This window comes from Nicotiana sylvestris, chromosome 8 (assembly GCF_000393655.2).
Source record: "Nicotiana sylvestris chromosome 8, ASM39365v2, whole genome shotgun sequence".
NCBI classification, from domain to species: Eukaryota; Viridiplantae; Streptophyta; class Magnoliopsida; order Solanales; family Solanaceae; genus Nicotiana; species Nicotiana sylvestris.
Genome location: NC_091064.1, coordinates 220,343,787 through 220,362,193, shown reverse-complemented (window position 1 = coordinate 220,362,193; position 18,407 = coordinate 220,343,787). Strand labels below are relative to the sequence as shown.

The window sequence follows — 18,407 nt, the reverse complement described above, 5'->3', positions numbered from 1 at the left end:
TTAGCATAGAATTCCCTCACCATTTGTACATTCGCCTCCCCCGGTTCCTCAAAGAAGATGTCCAGCTGACACCTCCTCAACTCAGCAAAGATATTTGGGCATTCCACTTGCAAGGCTTCCTGGTCAATATGCCTTTCAGGTAATAATTTCTTGGACGCCTTGGCATTATACATGTCCTCAGCTGGTTTGGAGACAAACCTAGCGCAGTTAAACTATTCCGCACTAGCTTGATCTCGAGCTCTAGAAGAACTACCCGGTCCACTAGCGGAGGACCCTGTGTTACGTCTCTTCCTAGATGGATGCATTGTACCTGCCAAAAACAGAATCTCCTATCAGTGAGGGTTTGAGTTGTGTGAACCCTGGGTGGTTACTCAGACTTCACCACTACCATGGTCACATTAGCCATTAGAACTTCATTGGGGCAATTTCACAAACACCTTGTGAGCAAGGCTCTATCCTTGCACATTAGCCCTCATGGGACATCAATTCTTCCCCCAATTCAACAATTTGTACTTCATCATTTCATCCCACAATAATTAGTCTTACACACACGAGCACACACTTTTCTACAACATTGTGCACACACTTCTCGACAACAATGTGCACATAACATATTAAAAAGCAAAAAAGAAAATCAAAAGAAAAAAATCTACTAGAAATACTACACAATTAAAACATTGAACTAACATAAAACTAAAACAAAAATTCAAGAGAAGAGATAGAGGAGAATGACATACCTAGTGTAGGAGAGGGTGAGATGAATGGAGATGGAGTGAGAGTGGGAGATGGGAGGGATTGTGAGAAAAGTGAAGAAGAAGAAGAAAAGAGAAAAGGGCGTTGATTTAAGGTTTAGAGAGAGAAGAGATGGGGGAATTAAGGGGGTATCAGATGTTTTAATGAAATAAGGGGGGGGGGATTAGAAAAGAAAAGAAAATAAAAAAAAATGAAATTAACTTACCTGGGCGATGAAATCATCGCGTCTCATCGCGGTCCCACCGCAGACGCGGTGAATGAAGAAGGCGAGAGGCAGAATACTCACGTTTTACCGTGGTTGCGGTGGATCATGTAAGTTTGAGGCAGAATACCTCTCTTTTGCCTCGGTTGAGCCGCGGTCGCGGTCATGAAGATTTTTCTTCTTTTTTTGTTTTTTGTTTTTTTTGTTTTCACACAGAAGTAACAGAAGAAAGCAAAAACAACAACATTCGTGGGTTGCCTCCCATGCAGCGCCTGATTTAAAATCGCGGCACGACGCAGGCTCAGATCATCCCTCCTCATTCGTGTACTGGGGCTCTTCCAACATTATTATCTCTCTATCCCCTTTATCTTCTGCCATTCCATGGTAATGTTTCAACCTTTGCCCATTCACTGTGAACTTATTCGTCCCATCTTCTGATTCAATCTCAACAGCTCCACTTAAGAACATTTGCACCACTCTGAAGGGTCCTGACCATCGGGACTTTAACTTACCCAGGAACAATCTCAATCTCGAGTTGTATAACAACACTAGATCTCCGGATTTGATGTTCCGATCCAAGATGTGCTTATCATGCATTAGTTTCATCCTTTATTTGTATAATCTAGCACTCTAAATGCCTGGAACCTGAATTTCTCGAGCTCATGTAACCTAGTGACTTTGCTGGTGCCTGTTGTCTCCATATCCAAATTCAATTGCCGCAATGCCCAAAGTGCTTTATGTTCAAGCTTTACCGGAAGGTGGCATGCCTTTCCAAACACCAACTTGTACGGTGACATACCAATTGGAGTTTTTAATGCTGTGCGGTACGCCCACAATGCATCATCTAGCTTCTTCTCCTAATCGGTTCTTGTTATATTCATTGTTTTGTAAGGATACTTTTAATTTCCTTATTGGACACTTCAACTTGCCCGCTCGACTGTGGGTGATAAGGGGTAGTCACTTTATAACGAACTCCATACTTTTTCAACAACTGTGCGAACGCTCTATTGCAAAAATAGGTTCCACCATCACTGATTATAACTCTCGGGGTGCCAAAATGTGTCAAGATGTTCTTCTTTAAAAAGCATGTTACCCCTTTTGCATCATTGGCTAGGAGAGCCACAACTTTGACCCACTTGGAGACATAGTCAACTACTACCAATATATATTTGTTACCATACGAGCTGACAAAAGGCCCCATAAAGTCGATCCCCCACATGTCAAAAACCTCCACCTCTTGAATTGTGGTCATTGGCATCTCGTGTCGGCGAGATATGTTGTCTGTCATTTGGCATTCATAGCAACTTTTGACCCAAGCGTGGGCATCCTTGAATAGAGTTGGCCAATACAACCCCGATTCCAACACTTAGTTGTTGTCTGAATTCCTCCAAAGTATCCACCATATGGTGAAGCATGGCAAGCCTGCAAAACAGAATGTTGATCTTTCTCGGGGATACACCTATGGATCATATTGTTAACATATATTTTAAACAATAGAGGTTCATCCCAATAATAAGACCGACAATCTCGAAAGAACTTTTTCTTTTGAATTGCGGAGAGTTCATAAGGTACAATACCGCTTGCTAAATAATTAGCAATATCAGTATACCACGATGTCTCCTCCATTGTCACTGCTAGTAATTGTTCATCCGGGAATGTCTCTGTTATATCCTCAACCTCTACCTTCCTTTCAGCTCCTTCCACTTGAGAGGTGGTCAGCTACTTGGTTCTCTGTCCCTTTTCTGTCCCCGATCTCCAGATCAAATTCTTGTAGCAAAAGAACCCAGCGAATCAAGCGTGGCTTTGACTCCTTCTTTTCTATCAAGTACCTAATTGTTGCATGGTCAGTATAAACAATAACTTTTGAACCAATCAAGTATGACCTAAATTTGTCGAATGCAAAAATGATAGCCAACATCTCTTTTTACGTTACAGTGTAGTTGAGTTGTGCACCACTTAGCATTCTGCTTGCATAGTAAATTGGGTGCATCAGTTTATCCTTTCGCTGCCCTAAGACTGCTCCTATAGCATAGTCATTTGCGTCGCACATGAGCTCGAACGGTTGCTCCTAGTTGGGTGTAACAATGATAGGTGCAGTCACCAATCTCTTCTTAAGCTCCTTAAATGCCAACCTGCAATTATTAGAAAACACAAAGGGCTGATCCTTTTCAAGGAGTTTACATAAAGGGTTAGCAATCTTAGAGAAATCTTTTATGAATCGCCTGTAGAACCCGACATGCCCAAGGAAACTTCTCACTGCCTTGACTGAAGTAGGCGGTGGAAACTTCTCAATCACGTCAACCTTAGCATGGTCAACCTCGATTCCTTTACTGGACATTCGATGCCCTAAGACTATCCATTCTTGTACATAAAATGACACTTTTCCTAATTCAGCACTAAATTTGTCTCCACAGATCTTCTGAGCACTCTTCTTAAATTGTGAAGACATTCCTTGAATGAATCCTCCACCACAGAGAAATAATCCTAAATACCTCCATAATGTCTTCAACCATGTCCGTAAAAATGGCTAACATGCACCGTTTAAATGTAGCCGGTGCATTACAAAGCCCAAAAGGCATTCTACGAAAGGCAAAGATGCCATACAGACATGTGAAAGATGTTTTCTCTCTGTCTTTAGGGGCTATTGAGATTTGATTGTACCCCAAATATCCATCCAAGAAACAGAAGTGAGATCCAGCCAGCCTGTCCAACATTTGGTCAATGAATGGCAAGGGAAAATGGTCCTTCTGAGTGGTTGTGTTCAATTTCCTATAATCCATTTAAATCCACCATCCCGTGAATGTACGAGTCGAGATCAACTCGTTATTCTCATTTTGTATGATCGTCATTCCTCCTTTTTTCGGCACACACTGAACAAGGCTGACCCAATTGTTGTCGGACATGGGGAAGATGATACCGCATCTAACCATTTGATCACTTCCTTCTTCACCACCTCTTTCATATTCGAGTTCAACCTTTGTTGATATTCTCTGGAAGGTTTGTTCCCTTCTTCCAAGAGAATCTTGTGCATATAAAAAGCTGGGCTGATACCCTTTTATGTCTACCATGGTCCAACCAATGGCAGTCTTACATTCCTGTAACACCTATAAGAGTTGCTCTACCTGCACAACTAGCAAACCAAATGATATAATAACATGTAAATTAGAATTAGGCCGTAAGAAAGCGTACCTGAGGTGAGCTGGGAGCGGTTTCAGATCCAGTCGGGGTGGTTCCTCTACTGATGTTTTTGTCGGTGGTGTAGCTCTCTTTTCTAACTCAAGGGACTCGAACTGAGGTTCCCTCTTCCAGAATTCTTGGCCTTCGAGTGCCATGACCCACTCTGCCAACCCTTCACCATTCATCTCCTCTAAATTTGTCAAGCAAGCTCCCAATGGATCTTTAATATTCAAGATCTCATCATCTTCATGCGGGATCACATCCACTGCCTCCACTAGGAAGCAATTAGCATATTCATTGGGTCTCATCATAGATTGTTGAACGTTGAATATAACTTCTTCATCGTTCAACCTCATTTTCAATTCCCCAGTTTCACAATCAATCAATGCTCTCCTAGTGGCTAAGAATGGCCTCCCTAGAATGATGGGTATCTCCTCATCTACCTGGCAATCCAGAATAACAAAGTTTGTCGGGAATACAAACTTTTCCACTTGTACCAGCACATCATCAAGAATCTATGTCGTCCTTTTAATTGTGCGATCAGCCAGTTGCAAAAGCATCGAAGTCGGTCTAGCTCTGCCAATGCCAAGTTTGGTATATATTTCCAAAGGCATCAAGTTTATGCTGGCTCCTAAGTCACACAATACTTTTGCAAAGGCATAACTCCCAATAGTACACGGAATAGTGAAGCTACCTGGGTCAGACATCTTTTGAGCCATGGGTCTTGTCACTACTGCACTGTATGTCTGTGTCAGAGTTACTGTGTACAGGTCTTGAAAGTCAAATTTTCGTGACATTAGGTCCTTCATCATCTTTGCATAGCCTGGCATCTCCCTCAAAGCATCCATTAGAGGAATATTTAATTAAATTTGACGAAGCATCTCCATGAATTTCCTGTATTGATCTTCTTTCTTTTGTTTTGCTAGTCTTTGAGGGAATGGTGCAGGTATCACCCCCTTGTGCACTGCTTGCTGGTTTCTCTTTGTTGGGTTTTTGTGGCACAAGAGGTATCACCTGTTCTGCAGCTTGTTCACTCTCTTTAGCCTTACCCTTATCATCCTGAACCTGTTCAACCACCACTTCAGTAAGTTCTGCTGATTCATCTACCTCCAATGGAACTGGAGTGGCTGGCGTAGTCTCTCTGCTGGATTGTGCAACTTCTTGGTCCCTGTCTAAATTTCTCCCATTTCGAAGACTTACTGCCATCAGTTGATTGGGGTTTTTCTCCTTGGGGTTAATGTTTGTGTCAGCTGGCAATGTTCCCTGGGGGCAGTTATTTAAGGCCATAGACAGCTGCCCCAATTAAGTTTCAATATTATTTATTGCTGAGTCATGCACTGCCAACTTTTCCTGCATCTTACCATTTGTTCCAATGAGTTGTTGAAGTATACCCCTGATTTCTACCATGTTGACATCCTGTTGCTGAGGAGGTGGCTGATATGCCAACTGTTGTTGGTTCTGTTATGGATAGCCTTGTTGTCTCTGATATGACACCATTTGGTTTTGGGGTTGCATACCTCCAGGTTGTGGCATGTTTGGTCTGTACTGCTGATTGGGTGCTGGTCTCCATTGTTGTCCTCCTTGTCTCTGACCCCCAAAATTGTTGACATAATTCATATCCTCTCTTAACCCTTGGTTGTCACCTTCTCCACTCCCTGAACAAAGACTGATTAATGCAAGGTGTACACAGTCCTCCATTTGTTGTGTCAACGATATGCACTTGCTTTGTACCCATCTCATCAATCTTCTTTGTCAATATACTCATATGAGTCATGAGTGTGGCTATGTTATTTGCATGCTAATTATTTGGGTCAAGAGGAACTGAATGCACTATTGGTGTCAGGGTTGTACCTCTCGTCATCCACCCCGAATTTTAGGACATCTTGTCAAGAAGGATTTTACATTCTGTGAATGTCTTGCCCAAGAATGCACCCCCAGCTGAAGCATCTACATTGGCCTTTAAATTGTCTACTAACCCCATGTAGAATCTCTGGCTGATCATCTAGTCTGGAATACCATGGTGGGGACACTTCAATAGCATCCCTTTGAATCTTTCCCAAGTTTCCTGTAAGGTCTCAGTAGGCTGCTGTTTGTACTGCAATATCTCATCAATCTATCTTGCAGTCTTGTTGGGCGGGTAAAACTTGATTAAGAACTGCTTGACTAATTCCTCCCAAGTGACAATGGAATTTATGGGAAGCGAATTCAGCCAAGTCTGAGCTTCCCCAGTCACAAAGAATGGGAACAATAACAGTTTGATGGCATTTGGGGTCACATTGGGCTGCCTTTGGGTCACACAAATCGACAGAAATTTTTTCAAGTGTTGTTGAGGGTCTTCAATGTGTAACCCGGAGAACAATCTCTTATTCTGCAGAAGATGTATCATGTTGTTGGTGATCTGGAATGTCTCTACTTGTATTGGGGGCACATCAATGGCAGTGTCCAGATTGTCAGCTGTGGGTTGTGCCCAATCATAAAGTGCAGCTTTTGGCACAAGAGGCGCCACCACTCTGACGTTTGGGTCAGCTTGATCATCCCTGATATTTCCGTTGACGTTATCTGCATCACCTATTTCAATTTCAAGTTGGTGTGTTTGTTGTGATTGTTTGTTCTTCTTGTTGGCAAGGTTCAATGTCCTGAATGTTTTTCCGGGGTCTGAGAGTCCTTCAAGCAGTTCACCAGTCCTCGAAGAATGTCTAGGCATACACCTGAATCTCACAAGAGTTCAAACGTGAGAATTTAAATGAAAAAAAATATTTAACACCGTAGAAACTTGATCTAAACTAATAATTCTAGCACTACTCCTAAGTTGTAATAAATAACACCATTAAGTACCCGGCAACGACGCCAAAATTTGATCACGCCCAAGTATGCCTTATAAAAGACAAAGCGGTCGTTGCAAATATAATCCAGTTTTCAAATCCGGAGTCGAATCCTCAGGGAACTAACCTATCTATTACAACTCTTGGTGATGCTATTACCAGCTCAAACAATTTTCAGATGCAAGATTTTTATCAATAAATATTGGATTTTTTTAACTAATTCAAAATAATATTAAAACTAGCAATATGCTAAATCAAAGATAATTCAATGGTAAAAGGTCTAGGGTATTGATTTCTCCAATTGCTAGTTTAAGTCTTAACTCTTTTGCTATAATCTCGCCGTAATACTCTATGAGGATTATGAGCTATGGGTTATCGCAATTATCTCTCGATCAACTACGATAATTTACTAGAGCATTCTCTCGAACTACTCTAGCTGATAATTTATGTAGCTCTGAAATATCCTACCAAAGTTTCGTTATCTCTAACCCTACTTTTAAGTTCAAGTAATGAATCTCTTCAATTACCCAAAAGTGGTGTTGTTCAACAACAGTCTAACCTAGTATTCTTTCTCAAGCAACACAAGGCAATTAGACACGATTAATCAAGGGGCCATTCAATTAATCACCATAAAAAATATAGTTGAACAATCATATAATAAACCCAGCTCGATTTTAACAAAATTGAGTCAAAACTTTATCTCACAATTGGTTCCATCAACCCTAGATTAAATGTTTAGCTACTCATAACAAAGCAAGATAAAACTACAAAAGTATTCATAATGTGCAATTGAAATAACAAAGAGAAGATAGAAAAACTCTAATGGTTGGTTGCTCTTCTCACACTTGTTCTTGCCTCCAAATTAGTCTAAAAACAAGCTTGACCTTCTCTTGGGCGAGTTTGTTGAGTTTATAAGGGTTTGGAATAAGTTTCCCCCGATTTACACTTTAGTCCCAAAAGTTCTGGGCAGTTACACAATCTACCGCGATCGCGACAGAATGCGGCTCAACCGCGGTGAAACTCGAACATTCTGCCTTGCTTTCTTGGCCTACCACGGTCGCGGTGGCCTTTGGCCCAGTCCTCCTTTTGCTTCTTTCCGCTCGGGTGCTTCTTGATTAGCCTTTTTTCCACATTATTGACTCCAAAATACTCCATAGTCTCTTTCTAACTTGGATTAATCCATGCGAAGCAAAAGAACACCAATTAAAGCATTTTGTTATCATTTAGCCTTTAAAACAACAATAAAGCATGGTACATTTAGGGTGTAAATATCGTCTATATAGCCTATTATCATCCATAAACTTAAAATGGAGTCATACTGAAATAAACCCGTCCAAAGAATTATTTAAATTTTTAGATATTCGATTAAAGTGAATTTTAAATAAGAATAATATCTTCACTTGCATCATTATAAAGATAATCATTATTATAATATATATAAAATTTTAGAAATTGAAATTTCAAAGTAGAAATATTTTTGAAAGATAATATCATACCAAATAAGAGTTCAAGTCGTAGTATAAGAGTCACGTCGTAATCAAAGAATTATTTATATCGTGTTAGCCTTTGTGCTTTTCCATAAATATGAGTTATTATTTCACTTTGTGGCTATATTTAGGTTCCAATGACATCTATGAGAATAATGCAAAAAATAAAATTATCACTACGAGAATTGAGAAAATGTTAGTCTTTTTTCATGTAGTGTTTCTTAATTAATATTTGACGATTATCTATGATTATTTAGAAGGTTTAAATGTTAAGGTTATTTGCATATAATTCAAATAACTCAGATATTTAACATAGTTAATGCCAAATATCAAAATGTCAAACGGGCACTTTCTCATTTTTAAATATACGGGGGTCTGCCTTGTTCAAGAATGGTGATTCTTTTCATTTATGTATTCTTCGTTATTGTTTAATATTATTGGAGCAGTCATTCTTTTCTTACATTATGGAATTCAATCGTATCTGTAATCAAATTTTACGTTCAGCTGTGCTTGCTTATTCTTATCTTCTATCTCAAATTTAGGATAAATTATCTATGGCTAGGATTTGCCCCAAATCTTTTTCCTTAATTGGTTTAACAAAAAGGGCTTAAAACTTATTGGTCAAACATTTATAATTTTCATTTTGTAGAAACGTTTTCTAAAAATATTTTCTAAAGAAAGTGCCTTGATGTGCTTTTCAAAAAGTAACTTTACGAACACACAAAATTTCTTTCTTGAATTTTTTTATTACAACAACAATAAAAAATCTAGTGTATTTCCATAAATATTTAAGAAAAGTAGTGTGTATGCCGATCTTACTTCTACGTTATAAAAATTGAGAGACTGTTTCCGATAGACCTTTGACTCAAAGAACTGTGAAGATAAAGCAAAAAAATTTATTATAAAAAAGGGGCAAAACGAAGAACAACAATAATAACAATCCAGCGTAACCCACAAGTAGAATCTGGTAAGCGAGAAGGTAAAGAGCGCTACTTTGGGTACATCCCGGCTCAAGCAAAGTACAGTCTAGCAGTAATGATGTGTCTAGAAATGTCTCTTGCTTTTTTATTTTTAAATAAATGCATAATTAAATCTATATGTAGTCCTCAATTAAATTGGTTAAAATTGGAAAAACAAAGAACGATTTCTGAAAACTTTTTTAGAAGACAAGTGCCTTTGAGGCGTTTATAAAAAAAAATTGTCTAAGAAAACTTATAAAATTTCTTAAAAGCACAATTAATAAAACCTTTTTGTTTCTTTCCTTCAAAACGGCGTGACAATTAAATCTTGCCCTAACAAAAAAGAAAAAAATATGAAAATAAAAAATATGAACTGAAAATCCTTTTTCTACCAGTAAGCCTCTTCTCTTCTCCCTCTCTGGTCTCGCACCCTCAACACAGAAACACACACACAAACACAAACACAAACACAGAGGAAAAAACCCATCAAACTCTTGGTGGGTGCTTTCAAGAATTTGATATTTTCAGACCATAAATTTTTCACCTCATTATCAGATCCAAGCTGCTATTTCTTACCAGGTCATTCAACTCAAGCTCTTTTTTCCCTTTCTACTTCATTATTTATCAAGATTATAGTTTGACCTGTATAAAGGCTTTTCTTGACATGTAACATCTGTCTTTTTTGATATGTTGGAAGCTGTAAAGGGCTTAAAAATATCTGAATTTTATCTTTTCAATCCAATTTTTTCATAAAAATGTGAACTTTTTCAGTTTGTACATGTATCTATACTTGCTTTTATGTGTAAGAGGACTCGAATAGACAGGAATATATATAGGCTATTCATATAGCCAAACCCCACTTGTTTCGGATTGAGACGAAGTTGATTGATAAAATTATGCAATGCAAAATCTCCCTAAGAATGTGAATTTCTTCAGTTTGTATATGTAGCTAGCTTTTATATGTACATGGACTCGAATATAGTGGAATATATATAGAGTATCTATATAGGGAATCTCCACTAGTTTCGGATTGAGACGTAGTTAATTGATTGCTAAGGGGCCATTGCCTGGGAAGAGGGGTGTTATGAATTTAGAGAGAAATTTGAGGGTATGCAATTATATGCTATTTTTAGCTCAGGGTTTTGAATTTGATCATACTGTTGAGTACTGTATTCTATTGCTTATCTATATCACCTACAATATAATATCCATGAAGGTTCTTTTTTATTTACCATCTTTGTCTTTTGATATGTTGGAAGATGCAAAGGGTTCAAAAGTATCTGAAATATATTTCCAAATTTTCATAAAAATATGAGCTTTTTCTGTTTGTATATGTAAATGTACTTGCTTTGTTAGGTACATGGACTTGAATAGAACGGAATGGATGTAGAGTATTCATATAGCCAAACCCCACTAGTTTGAGATTGATAGTGTAGTTGATTACTTCCTTGGGAAAGAGGGGTGTTATGGATTTAGAGAGAAATTTGAGGATATGCAATTATCTTCTATTTTTAGCTCAGGGATTTGATCATACTGTTGATTTGCGTTACTGTATTCTATTGCTTATCCATATCATCTATATAATATCCATAAAATTTCCTCTTTTTTCTTTTCTTTTTTTGTTTACCATTCTCTGTTTTGGTAAGGCTGCGTACATTCTACGCTCTCACCACTTGTGGGAATCTACTGTTTTTTTTTTGTTGTTGTTGTACCTTTGTCTGTTTGATTTATTGGCAGCTGTGGGTTTAAAAGCATCTGAAATTTGCCGTTTTAATGCAAAGTTTTAATAAAAATGTGATTTTCCAGTTTATATATGTAAACGTACGTCTTTTATATGTAAGTGAACTCGATAGAGTGGAATGGATATAGAGTATTCATATAACCAATCCCCAGTTGTTTGGGATTGACACTTAGTTGATTGATGCATCTATACTTGCTTTTATAGCATTGAACCTAACTTATGCTAAGGGCCAGTCCATTGGGAAGAGGGGTGTTAGGGGTTGGACAGAAATTTGAGATGTATGCATTTATTTTCTTTTGAGATAGATTCCACTCTTGCTTTAGCATATACGTGCCTATGTTATTCTGGTAAAAGGCTCTATTTTTCGTATACCGCCTTTCCATGTTGATATATTGGAAACTGAGAAGCAACTAAAATCAGTCTTTTCAATGCAAAGTTTTCATAAAAATGCGGACTTTCTAATTTTATACATGTAACTGAACTTTTTAGTGAAGGGAATTTTGATAAGAGTCACTTTGGGAGGGGATTTTGTGGGGTTTGCCTGACATTTCACGGTATACATTTATTTTCCGTTTTAGCTCAGGGTTTTGGTCTTATTGATGTGCATTAACGTATTCTATTGTTTTAGTGAACCCCTTTAGCTATCTTAAGAGACAAATTATGAATAGGCAATGTAGTATTGGAATGAATTGGGCCCAAATAGAACAGAGTAGTTTTAGATGATTTATATAGTCGAATAGTGTCTTTCTTTTGAGGTGAATTCTGTTCATGCTTTAGCCTTTTCTTTCAAGTCATTGAGCAGTGGTGATTTAGACTAGCATGACATCCAATTTTACCTTTATTTTTTGTTTTATTATCTACAGGTTTGGAGGTTTTACCACATATGAATGGCGTGGAGGGTGGCAGGGAAAAAGGTGCGTTTTAGGCCTCTTCTTTTGGGCTCAATTGAATATCACTTCATATCTGATCACTGAACTTTCGAATAGTCTATTAGCTTTCATGCTTGAACTTCATGGACATCGACTTCTGGAACATTTCCATTAGCATAAATGGGAAGGTTGTATGTTTAGGTGCTTAACAGCTTAATCCTCGTAAGTTTTATTAGCTTGCCTTTGAGAACTGTCTGGTGCAAACTTTTGTTTTTGCTCGTATGAGAACTTTTATCTATAGTTTTTGGATACCAGTCTTATATAAAATTAGAGAGTATAGTTTCTCGAAGAAAGATGTGAACTGCATTGACCAAATGAATTCCCTAAAAGATATGCGCTTCATTGGCCAAATAGACTTGGTTAATTACTTTTATTGAAACCCTACCACTCCTTATTATCTGATTTGAATCCTTCAAAACCTCTCGTGGCTGCCAATACATGAATCTATCCACCCCTGCCCACATATTATGTCTTCTACTATTCCATTATTGAGACTCCCTCTTTATATTGCGAAGTTAGTATAATTTTGAGGTAGTCTTTTTATATGGAATGTTTCTGCAGGGTACCTTAATTAGTCTTACAAAGGAACTGGCAGTAAGATCCAGGCATGCTCCAGCATCAGTTTCCAAAACCGACCTTGAAAAGGCGCAGAGAAAAATTCCACTTTTGTTTGGACAACTACAAGGTCTGTGCATTTGTATTTCTTCAAGTACAAAGCCTGCATTTATTTCATTTGTTTATATTAACTTTATGCTTAACTCATAATCATTGAATGAAAAAACGTGTAACATACTAACATGCATATAATATGTAAATGTAAATACCTGGTCGTTCCTTTTTATAGTTAATTTGGTGATTTTCTAACTCAGATAGGTTGTTTGACTTGTAAAAGTTCTGTTTTTTTTTTCCTTTTCCCGTGCTTCTTGAAAATCAGTAGTTGTTTTAGTTTTACTATGACCACTTATTCGTGCTACATCTGGGTGAAATGCATCCGAGTTTCTAAAGAAACTTTGTCGGCCACCTTTTCGCAGAGCTGTAATTAAAGACTGAGAACATAGCTTTCGATGATCGTAGACATGTATTATATCTTTTTCCCTTATACTGCAGGATGCTTCCCGAATGCAGCTCAATGGAAGTCAAACTACGGCAGCCTCCTAATGTGCAGATCTTCAATAAGGTAAAGTCACAACTTTACTTTAACTTTCCAAGGGATTTTTCTGGTTAGTTAAATTTGTAAAAGCAAGCGACATCATTCTGAGAATTTGTTGTCCTCTAAGAAATATGATGATAGGCAATTAAATTCACAAAATAAAAATCTTGAATCTTGTCGTAAATTGGGTAATGACTAATGATAAGCTAGGTTACACTCAACTGGTTTACAATGCAAAAAAAATCTCTTTCCAATAAACAATCTGGAAGATCCTATCTTTATGTTGTATTTGTTATAAATTGAGTAAAATATGTCTCCTTTGCAGAAGCGGATCGTCTGCAGCAACCCGACTTGGATTACTGGTCGTCGTTTGTTTCCCATAAGAAACGTTAGGAAACCCGTTTTCTCTACATCCGTAATGGTGTATTTATTGGTTTTAAGTAGGGTTTAGGAGGAGGACTAATTAATGGGCTTATGAGTCATCTAACATCCTTTGTGGGTGGACCCAACCCAATAATAGAGAAAGTAGCTAGAAGTGCACTCGTCCAAAGAGCTTTACCATCGCAGTTTCTGCCAAAATGAGGATACAACACTCTCCACAGACTAAAGAACTCGAATCCCTAAGCAGTTCAAAACTGGATCAGAAATAACATTTTTGATTCTCATAATTAACATGTTGCCTGTTGGTATCTAAAAAGTGCTTTCCAGACATCAAAGGTCTCCAATTTTTCTTGTTGAAGAAATTCCCTTATAAGAGATTGATTTTTCAACCATTTCACTACAATTGCTGGTCTCTTGAACTCTTTTCTTTACTTTGTGGTTGAGGAGGGCAGGATTATGCTATATGAAAGATAGTTGGAGTGAAAGACACCATAATCTCTTCTGTAGGAGGGGATGAAGAAAGGAGAGAGGAATGTTTGAATGAGTTGAAGTGGGGCATGTATAAAACATCCATAGAAAATTCATTAAGGGATTAGCTAACAGCAGAATAGATACCTTCCCAATTCCCATGTAGAGTGGCGAACAATATTATATAATAGAAGCATGCACAAACTTTGATTTCTTCAAAAGTTTAAGCCAACAGATTTCATTAGTAATCTACGTTAAGCAGCCTATGATCATGACTATGTGCAGACTAGTGTAAGGTTTTCCATCCCTGCCTTACTGTGGGTTTTGCTGCTAATCTGCAAAATTTGAATATATATTGTTATTCACAAGCCTAAGATATGAAAGCAGAGTTAAAAATATTACTTGTTTAAGAAATAAATTTAATGGGAGAAAAAGAACTGTTTTTAATGCGACGATTCATGGCGTTGCTCGAGTCAGATACCTACAAGGGTAATACATAGACTTGGTTGACTATGATCCTCAAATATAGAATATTGTTCTGACAGGCAGTGGCGGATCCACCTTGCGACCTACGGGTTCACGTGAACCCAATAGCTTTTGTCCAAATAGTATAAATGCGTTCGAAAAATTCACTAAATATCTACAAATGTTTAAATGTGAACCCAGTTATTATTGAAAATTTACTCGAGGTCATTGCAGGAACCCATAAACATTAAATCATGGATCCGCCTCTGTTGACCGGCGCTATCCTTAAGGCCCTGTTTAGTTCCTTCTTTCCTTTTAGAATAAAAAGTCGAATTCTTTGTCGGTCAATCAACAGCGATACCTATGCAGCATCTCATTAGGTTCAAGTTACACCTGGCAATTGTCGATTGGTACAAGATTATTGATGTTATACCTTAACTAAACAAGTGTATTTGGTTAAAGTTTGATAAATGTTCGTTGTGACTTGTACCCAAATTAACTGAGGTTTTGCATGGCATTGTGTAGATATGTCGTGTTTTTTTTTTCGATTAGTGATTTGCCATGGTTAAGTAAAAAATTTGGCAGAACCGATTGGGAATATTTCTGAAACAGTCAAGTTGGTAATCAGTGTGAGCTGTTATCTTTTCCATGAAGTTAATTGCACTTCTTTTATAGCACTCCATAGACAAGAAGGACAATTTTGTGCCGTGGTTTTTTCTTTGAGAGTGAATCAAATTGTTGAAAGGCAAAATTTAAGATCATAGGCAGCATGATAAAGATAAGTTAAAATTATGGGCAGCCTGAAAAAACTAATAGTGTTACCTTTTGGTTGATGTAATAGAGGTAATATAGTTTGTTCTTTTTCTCTAGGTATTTTCATGCCAGTCTAGAAGCACTGGCTTGGAAAAAAGAACCCGAAGCTTTGGGTTTAAAGATACAGAAGAAAGGGAAGTTCAAGAAAAGGACAAAGGATTCCTCACCACCTGTTGAAGCTCCTTATGTGCCTCCCAAACTAAAAAGAGTTGCTAACTCCTCCTTATCAGATAGAACTGTAGAGATATTTGAAGGCATGACAATTATTGAGCTGGCCAAGCGTTGTGGAGAGTCGATATCTGTCTTGCAGGATATCCTTATAAATGTAGGGGAGAAAGTTGACTCGGAATATGATCCTCTCGGCATCGACATTGCCGAGCTCGTTGCGATGGTAAAACCTTTTTTTTTTGGTTGAATCTAACTCTTGCTTTCCAATTTGATTAAAGTGTCTGAGCTTCTAAGCATAAATGTTTACTTGTTTCCTTTGCAGGAAGTTGGGGTAAATGTTAGGAGGCTGCATTCAAACGAAGGTGCTGAAGTCCTGCCACGTCCACCAGTGGTTACAGTGATGGGTCATGTTGACCACGGTAAAACATCCCTTTTAGACGCTCTACGTCTGACATCTGTGGCTGCTAAGGAAGCTGGAGGCATAACTCAGCATTTGGGTGCGTTTGTTGTTGGAATGCCTTCTGGGGCATCAATCACGTTCCTTGACACTCCTGGTCACGCAGCATTTAGTGCTATGCGACAAAGAGGTGCAGCAGTCACTGACATTGTTGTCTTGGTAGTGGCTGCTGATGACGGCGTTATGCCACAAACGCTGGAAGCAATGTCCCATGCAAAAGCAGCTGATGTTCCCATTGTTGTTGCCGTCAATAAATGTGACAAACCGGCAGCAAATCCTGAAAGAGTGAAGATCCAGCTCGCAACAGAAGGGTTGGCTCTCGAGGAGATGGGTGGAGATATTCAGGTTGTTGAAGTCTCTGCTGTAACTAAAATCGGGTTGGATAAGCTGGAGGAGGCGTTGCTTCTCCAAGCTGAGTTAATGGATCTGAAGTCACGTGTAGATGGACCGGCCCAAGCTTATGTGGTCGAAGCAAGGGTCGATAGGGGACGGGGTCCATTGGCTACTGCAATAGTGAAAGCTGGAACCCTTGTCTGTGGTCAGCATGTTGTCGTAGGTACCGAGTGGGGAAAGATCAGGGCTATTAGGGATATGCTAGGAAAATCAACCGATAGGGCTAGACCGGCTATGCCTGTGGAGATCGAAGGACTCAAGGGGCTTCCGATGGCCGGTGACGACATTACCGTCGTCCACTCTGAGGAAAGGGCAAGGATGCTTAGTGAAGGGAGGAAAAAGAAATTTGAAAAAGATAGACTTAGGAAGATGCAAGAGGAAAAATCAGGAGCTTTAATAGCAGAAGCTAATTCAGAAGATGAAGAAGGAGAAGAGAAGCCAAAGAGGGTTGAAATGACAATGATAGTAAAAGCAGATGTTCAAGGAACTGTCCAAGCCGTCACAGATGCATTGAAGAGTTTGGATAGTCCTCAGGTGAGACAAGTACTGTTTTTATATATTTGATCAACTCTGTTTTAATGTAAACCGGCACTGGTTCATGCTCTTTAGAGAAACTTCAGTTTCAAAATTGTGAAAATTTCCTTTTAATAGGTGTTCGTGAACATTGTCCATGGAGGAGTGGGGCCTATTTCTGAGTCTGATGTGGATCTAGCACAAGCTTGTGGGGCATTTATCGTTGGATTCAACATACGAAATCCACCCAGTTCAATAAATCAAGCAGCAACTCAAGCTGGCGTCAAGGTAATTATTCTGGTTTATACAAAATGTAGTCATCATGTCTCATTTGAATGCTGCAAACATGGGAATATTCTGAATGCTCCTGTTACATGCTGGAATTTAATTTAAAAGTTTTATAAGAGTAAAATAAAACGGAAATGGTTCCTTGTTTCTGGTGAGAGGTAGAGGTATCCCGTGGAATTAGTCGGGCGCGTAAGCTGGCCCAGACAATGCGGTTATCCAAAAAAACAAAAAAAAAGGAATGGTCCCCTTACTTTATTAAAAAAATAAAATGGAAATGGCATTTTAAGCTCACAGTAATTGTGATTGGTTGCAGATAAAACTCCATCGTGTGATCTATCATCTTTTAGAGGATATTGGCAATTCTATTGTTGAAAAAGCCCCCGGGACATTTGAGACACAGGTCGCAGGAGAGGCACAGGTACTGAGCATATTTGAGATTAAAGGAAGGAGCAAAGCTAGGGGAGAGGACGTTAAGATAGCTGGTTGTCGTGTCATGGATGGCCGTCTCACCAAATCATCGACAATGAGGCTTCTTAGGAGTGGTGAGGTTGTTTTCGAAGGATGTTGTGCATCGCTGAAGCGTGAGAAGCAGGATGTCGAAGCAGTTGGAAAGGGGAATGAATGTGGACTTGTGATTCAAAATTGGGTTGACTTCAAGGTTGGAGATGTCATCCAATGCTTGGAACAAGTCAACAGAAAACCAAAATTTATTTCATCGCAAAGCGGCGCTGTCAGAATAGAATGTTGATAAATTTTTCACTAAGAAATGAGTAGCCTTTTTTGCAATGTAGGTTATCTTTCTCTGTTAATTTTGAGTCCAAAACCTTGGCCTCATTGTTCTATTTATTCTTGAGTAAATGTTAAACAATGTTACTGTATAAAAACTCTAAACTGAACCCTTTGCACTGAACAACAACAACAATTATACAGTGTATGTTCATTTTACCTAGAGAGGGCAAATCCTTTCCCTGGGAGCTGAACATAATAAATGTTGTATGCTACAGCTATATAAAACAATTTTGGTATTACATACAGGACAAATGAACTAATGAGTCCTTTTTTATTTGTCTCTTTGTCCACGGCTTGAAACCTTAAAAGTTTATTCTTTGTGTAAATAATATCATGTACACTATGCTTGAATGCTTGAAACCTTAAAGTTGAGTTGTGACAATAGGCTGATAGTGCTTCTACAAAATTTTGCGTACGCTACTAGTCAGCACTAGGAATAAGTTGAGTTGTGA

General features: G+C 38.4%; 1 protein-coding gene across 1 annotated transcript; it reads left to right on the top strand.

Annotated features, from left to right (window-relative positions):
- The first annotated feature begins 9,814 nt into the window (after window positions 1–9,814).
- LOC104214057 (uncharacterized) lies at window positions 9,815–18,229 on the top strand. The gene is made up of 8 exons (XM_009763656.2): window positions 9,815–9,979; window positions 12,005–12,055; window positions 12,632–12,755; window positions 13,178–13,247; window positions 15,405–15,738; window positions 15,838–16,899; window positions 17,017–17,166; window positions 17,480–18,229. Exons 2-8 carry the CDS (start codon window positions 12,029–12,031, stop codon window positions 17,912–17,914), a joined length of 2,202 nt encoding a protein of 733 aa, XP_009761958.1. The 5' UTR covers window positions 9,815–9,979; window positions 12,005–12,028; the 3' UTR covers window positions 17,915–18,229.
- Window positions 18,230–18,407: the final 178 nt, after the last annotated feature.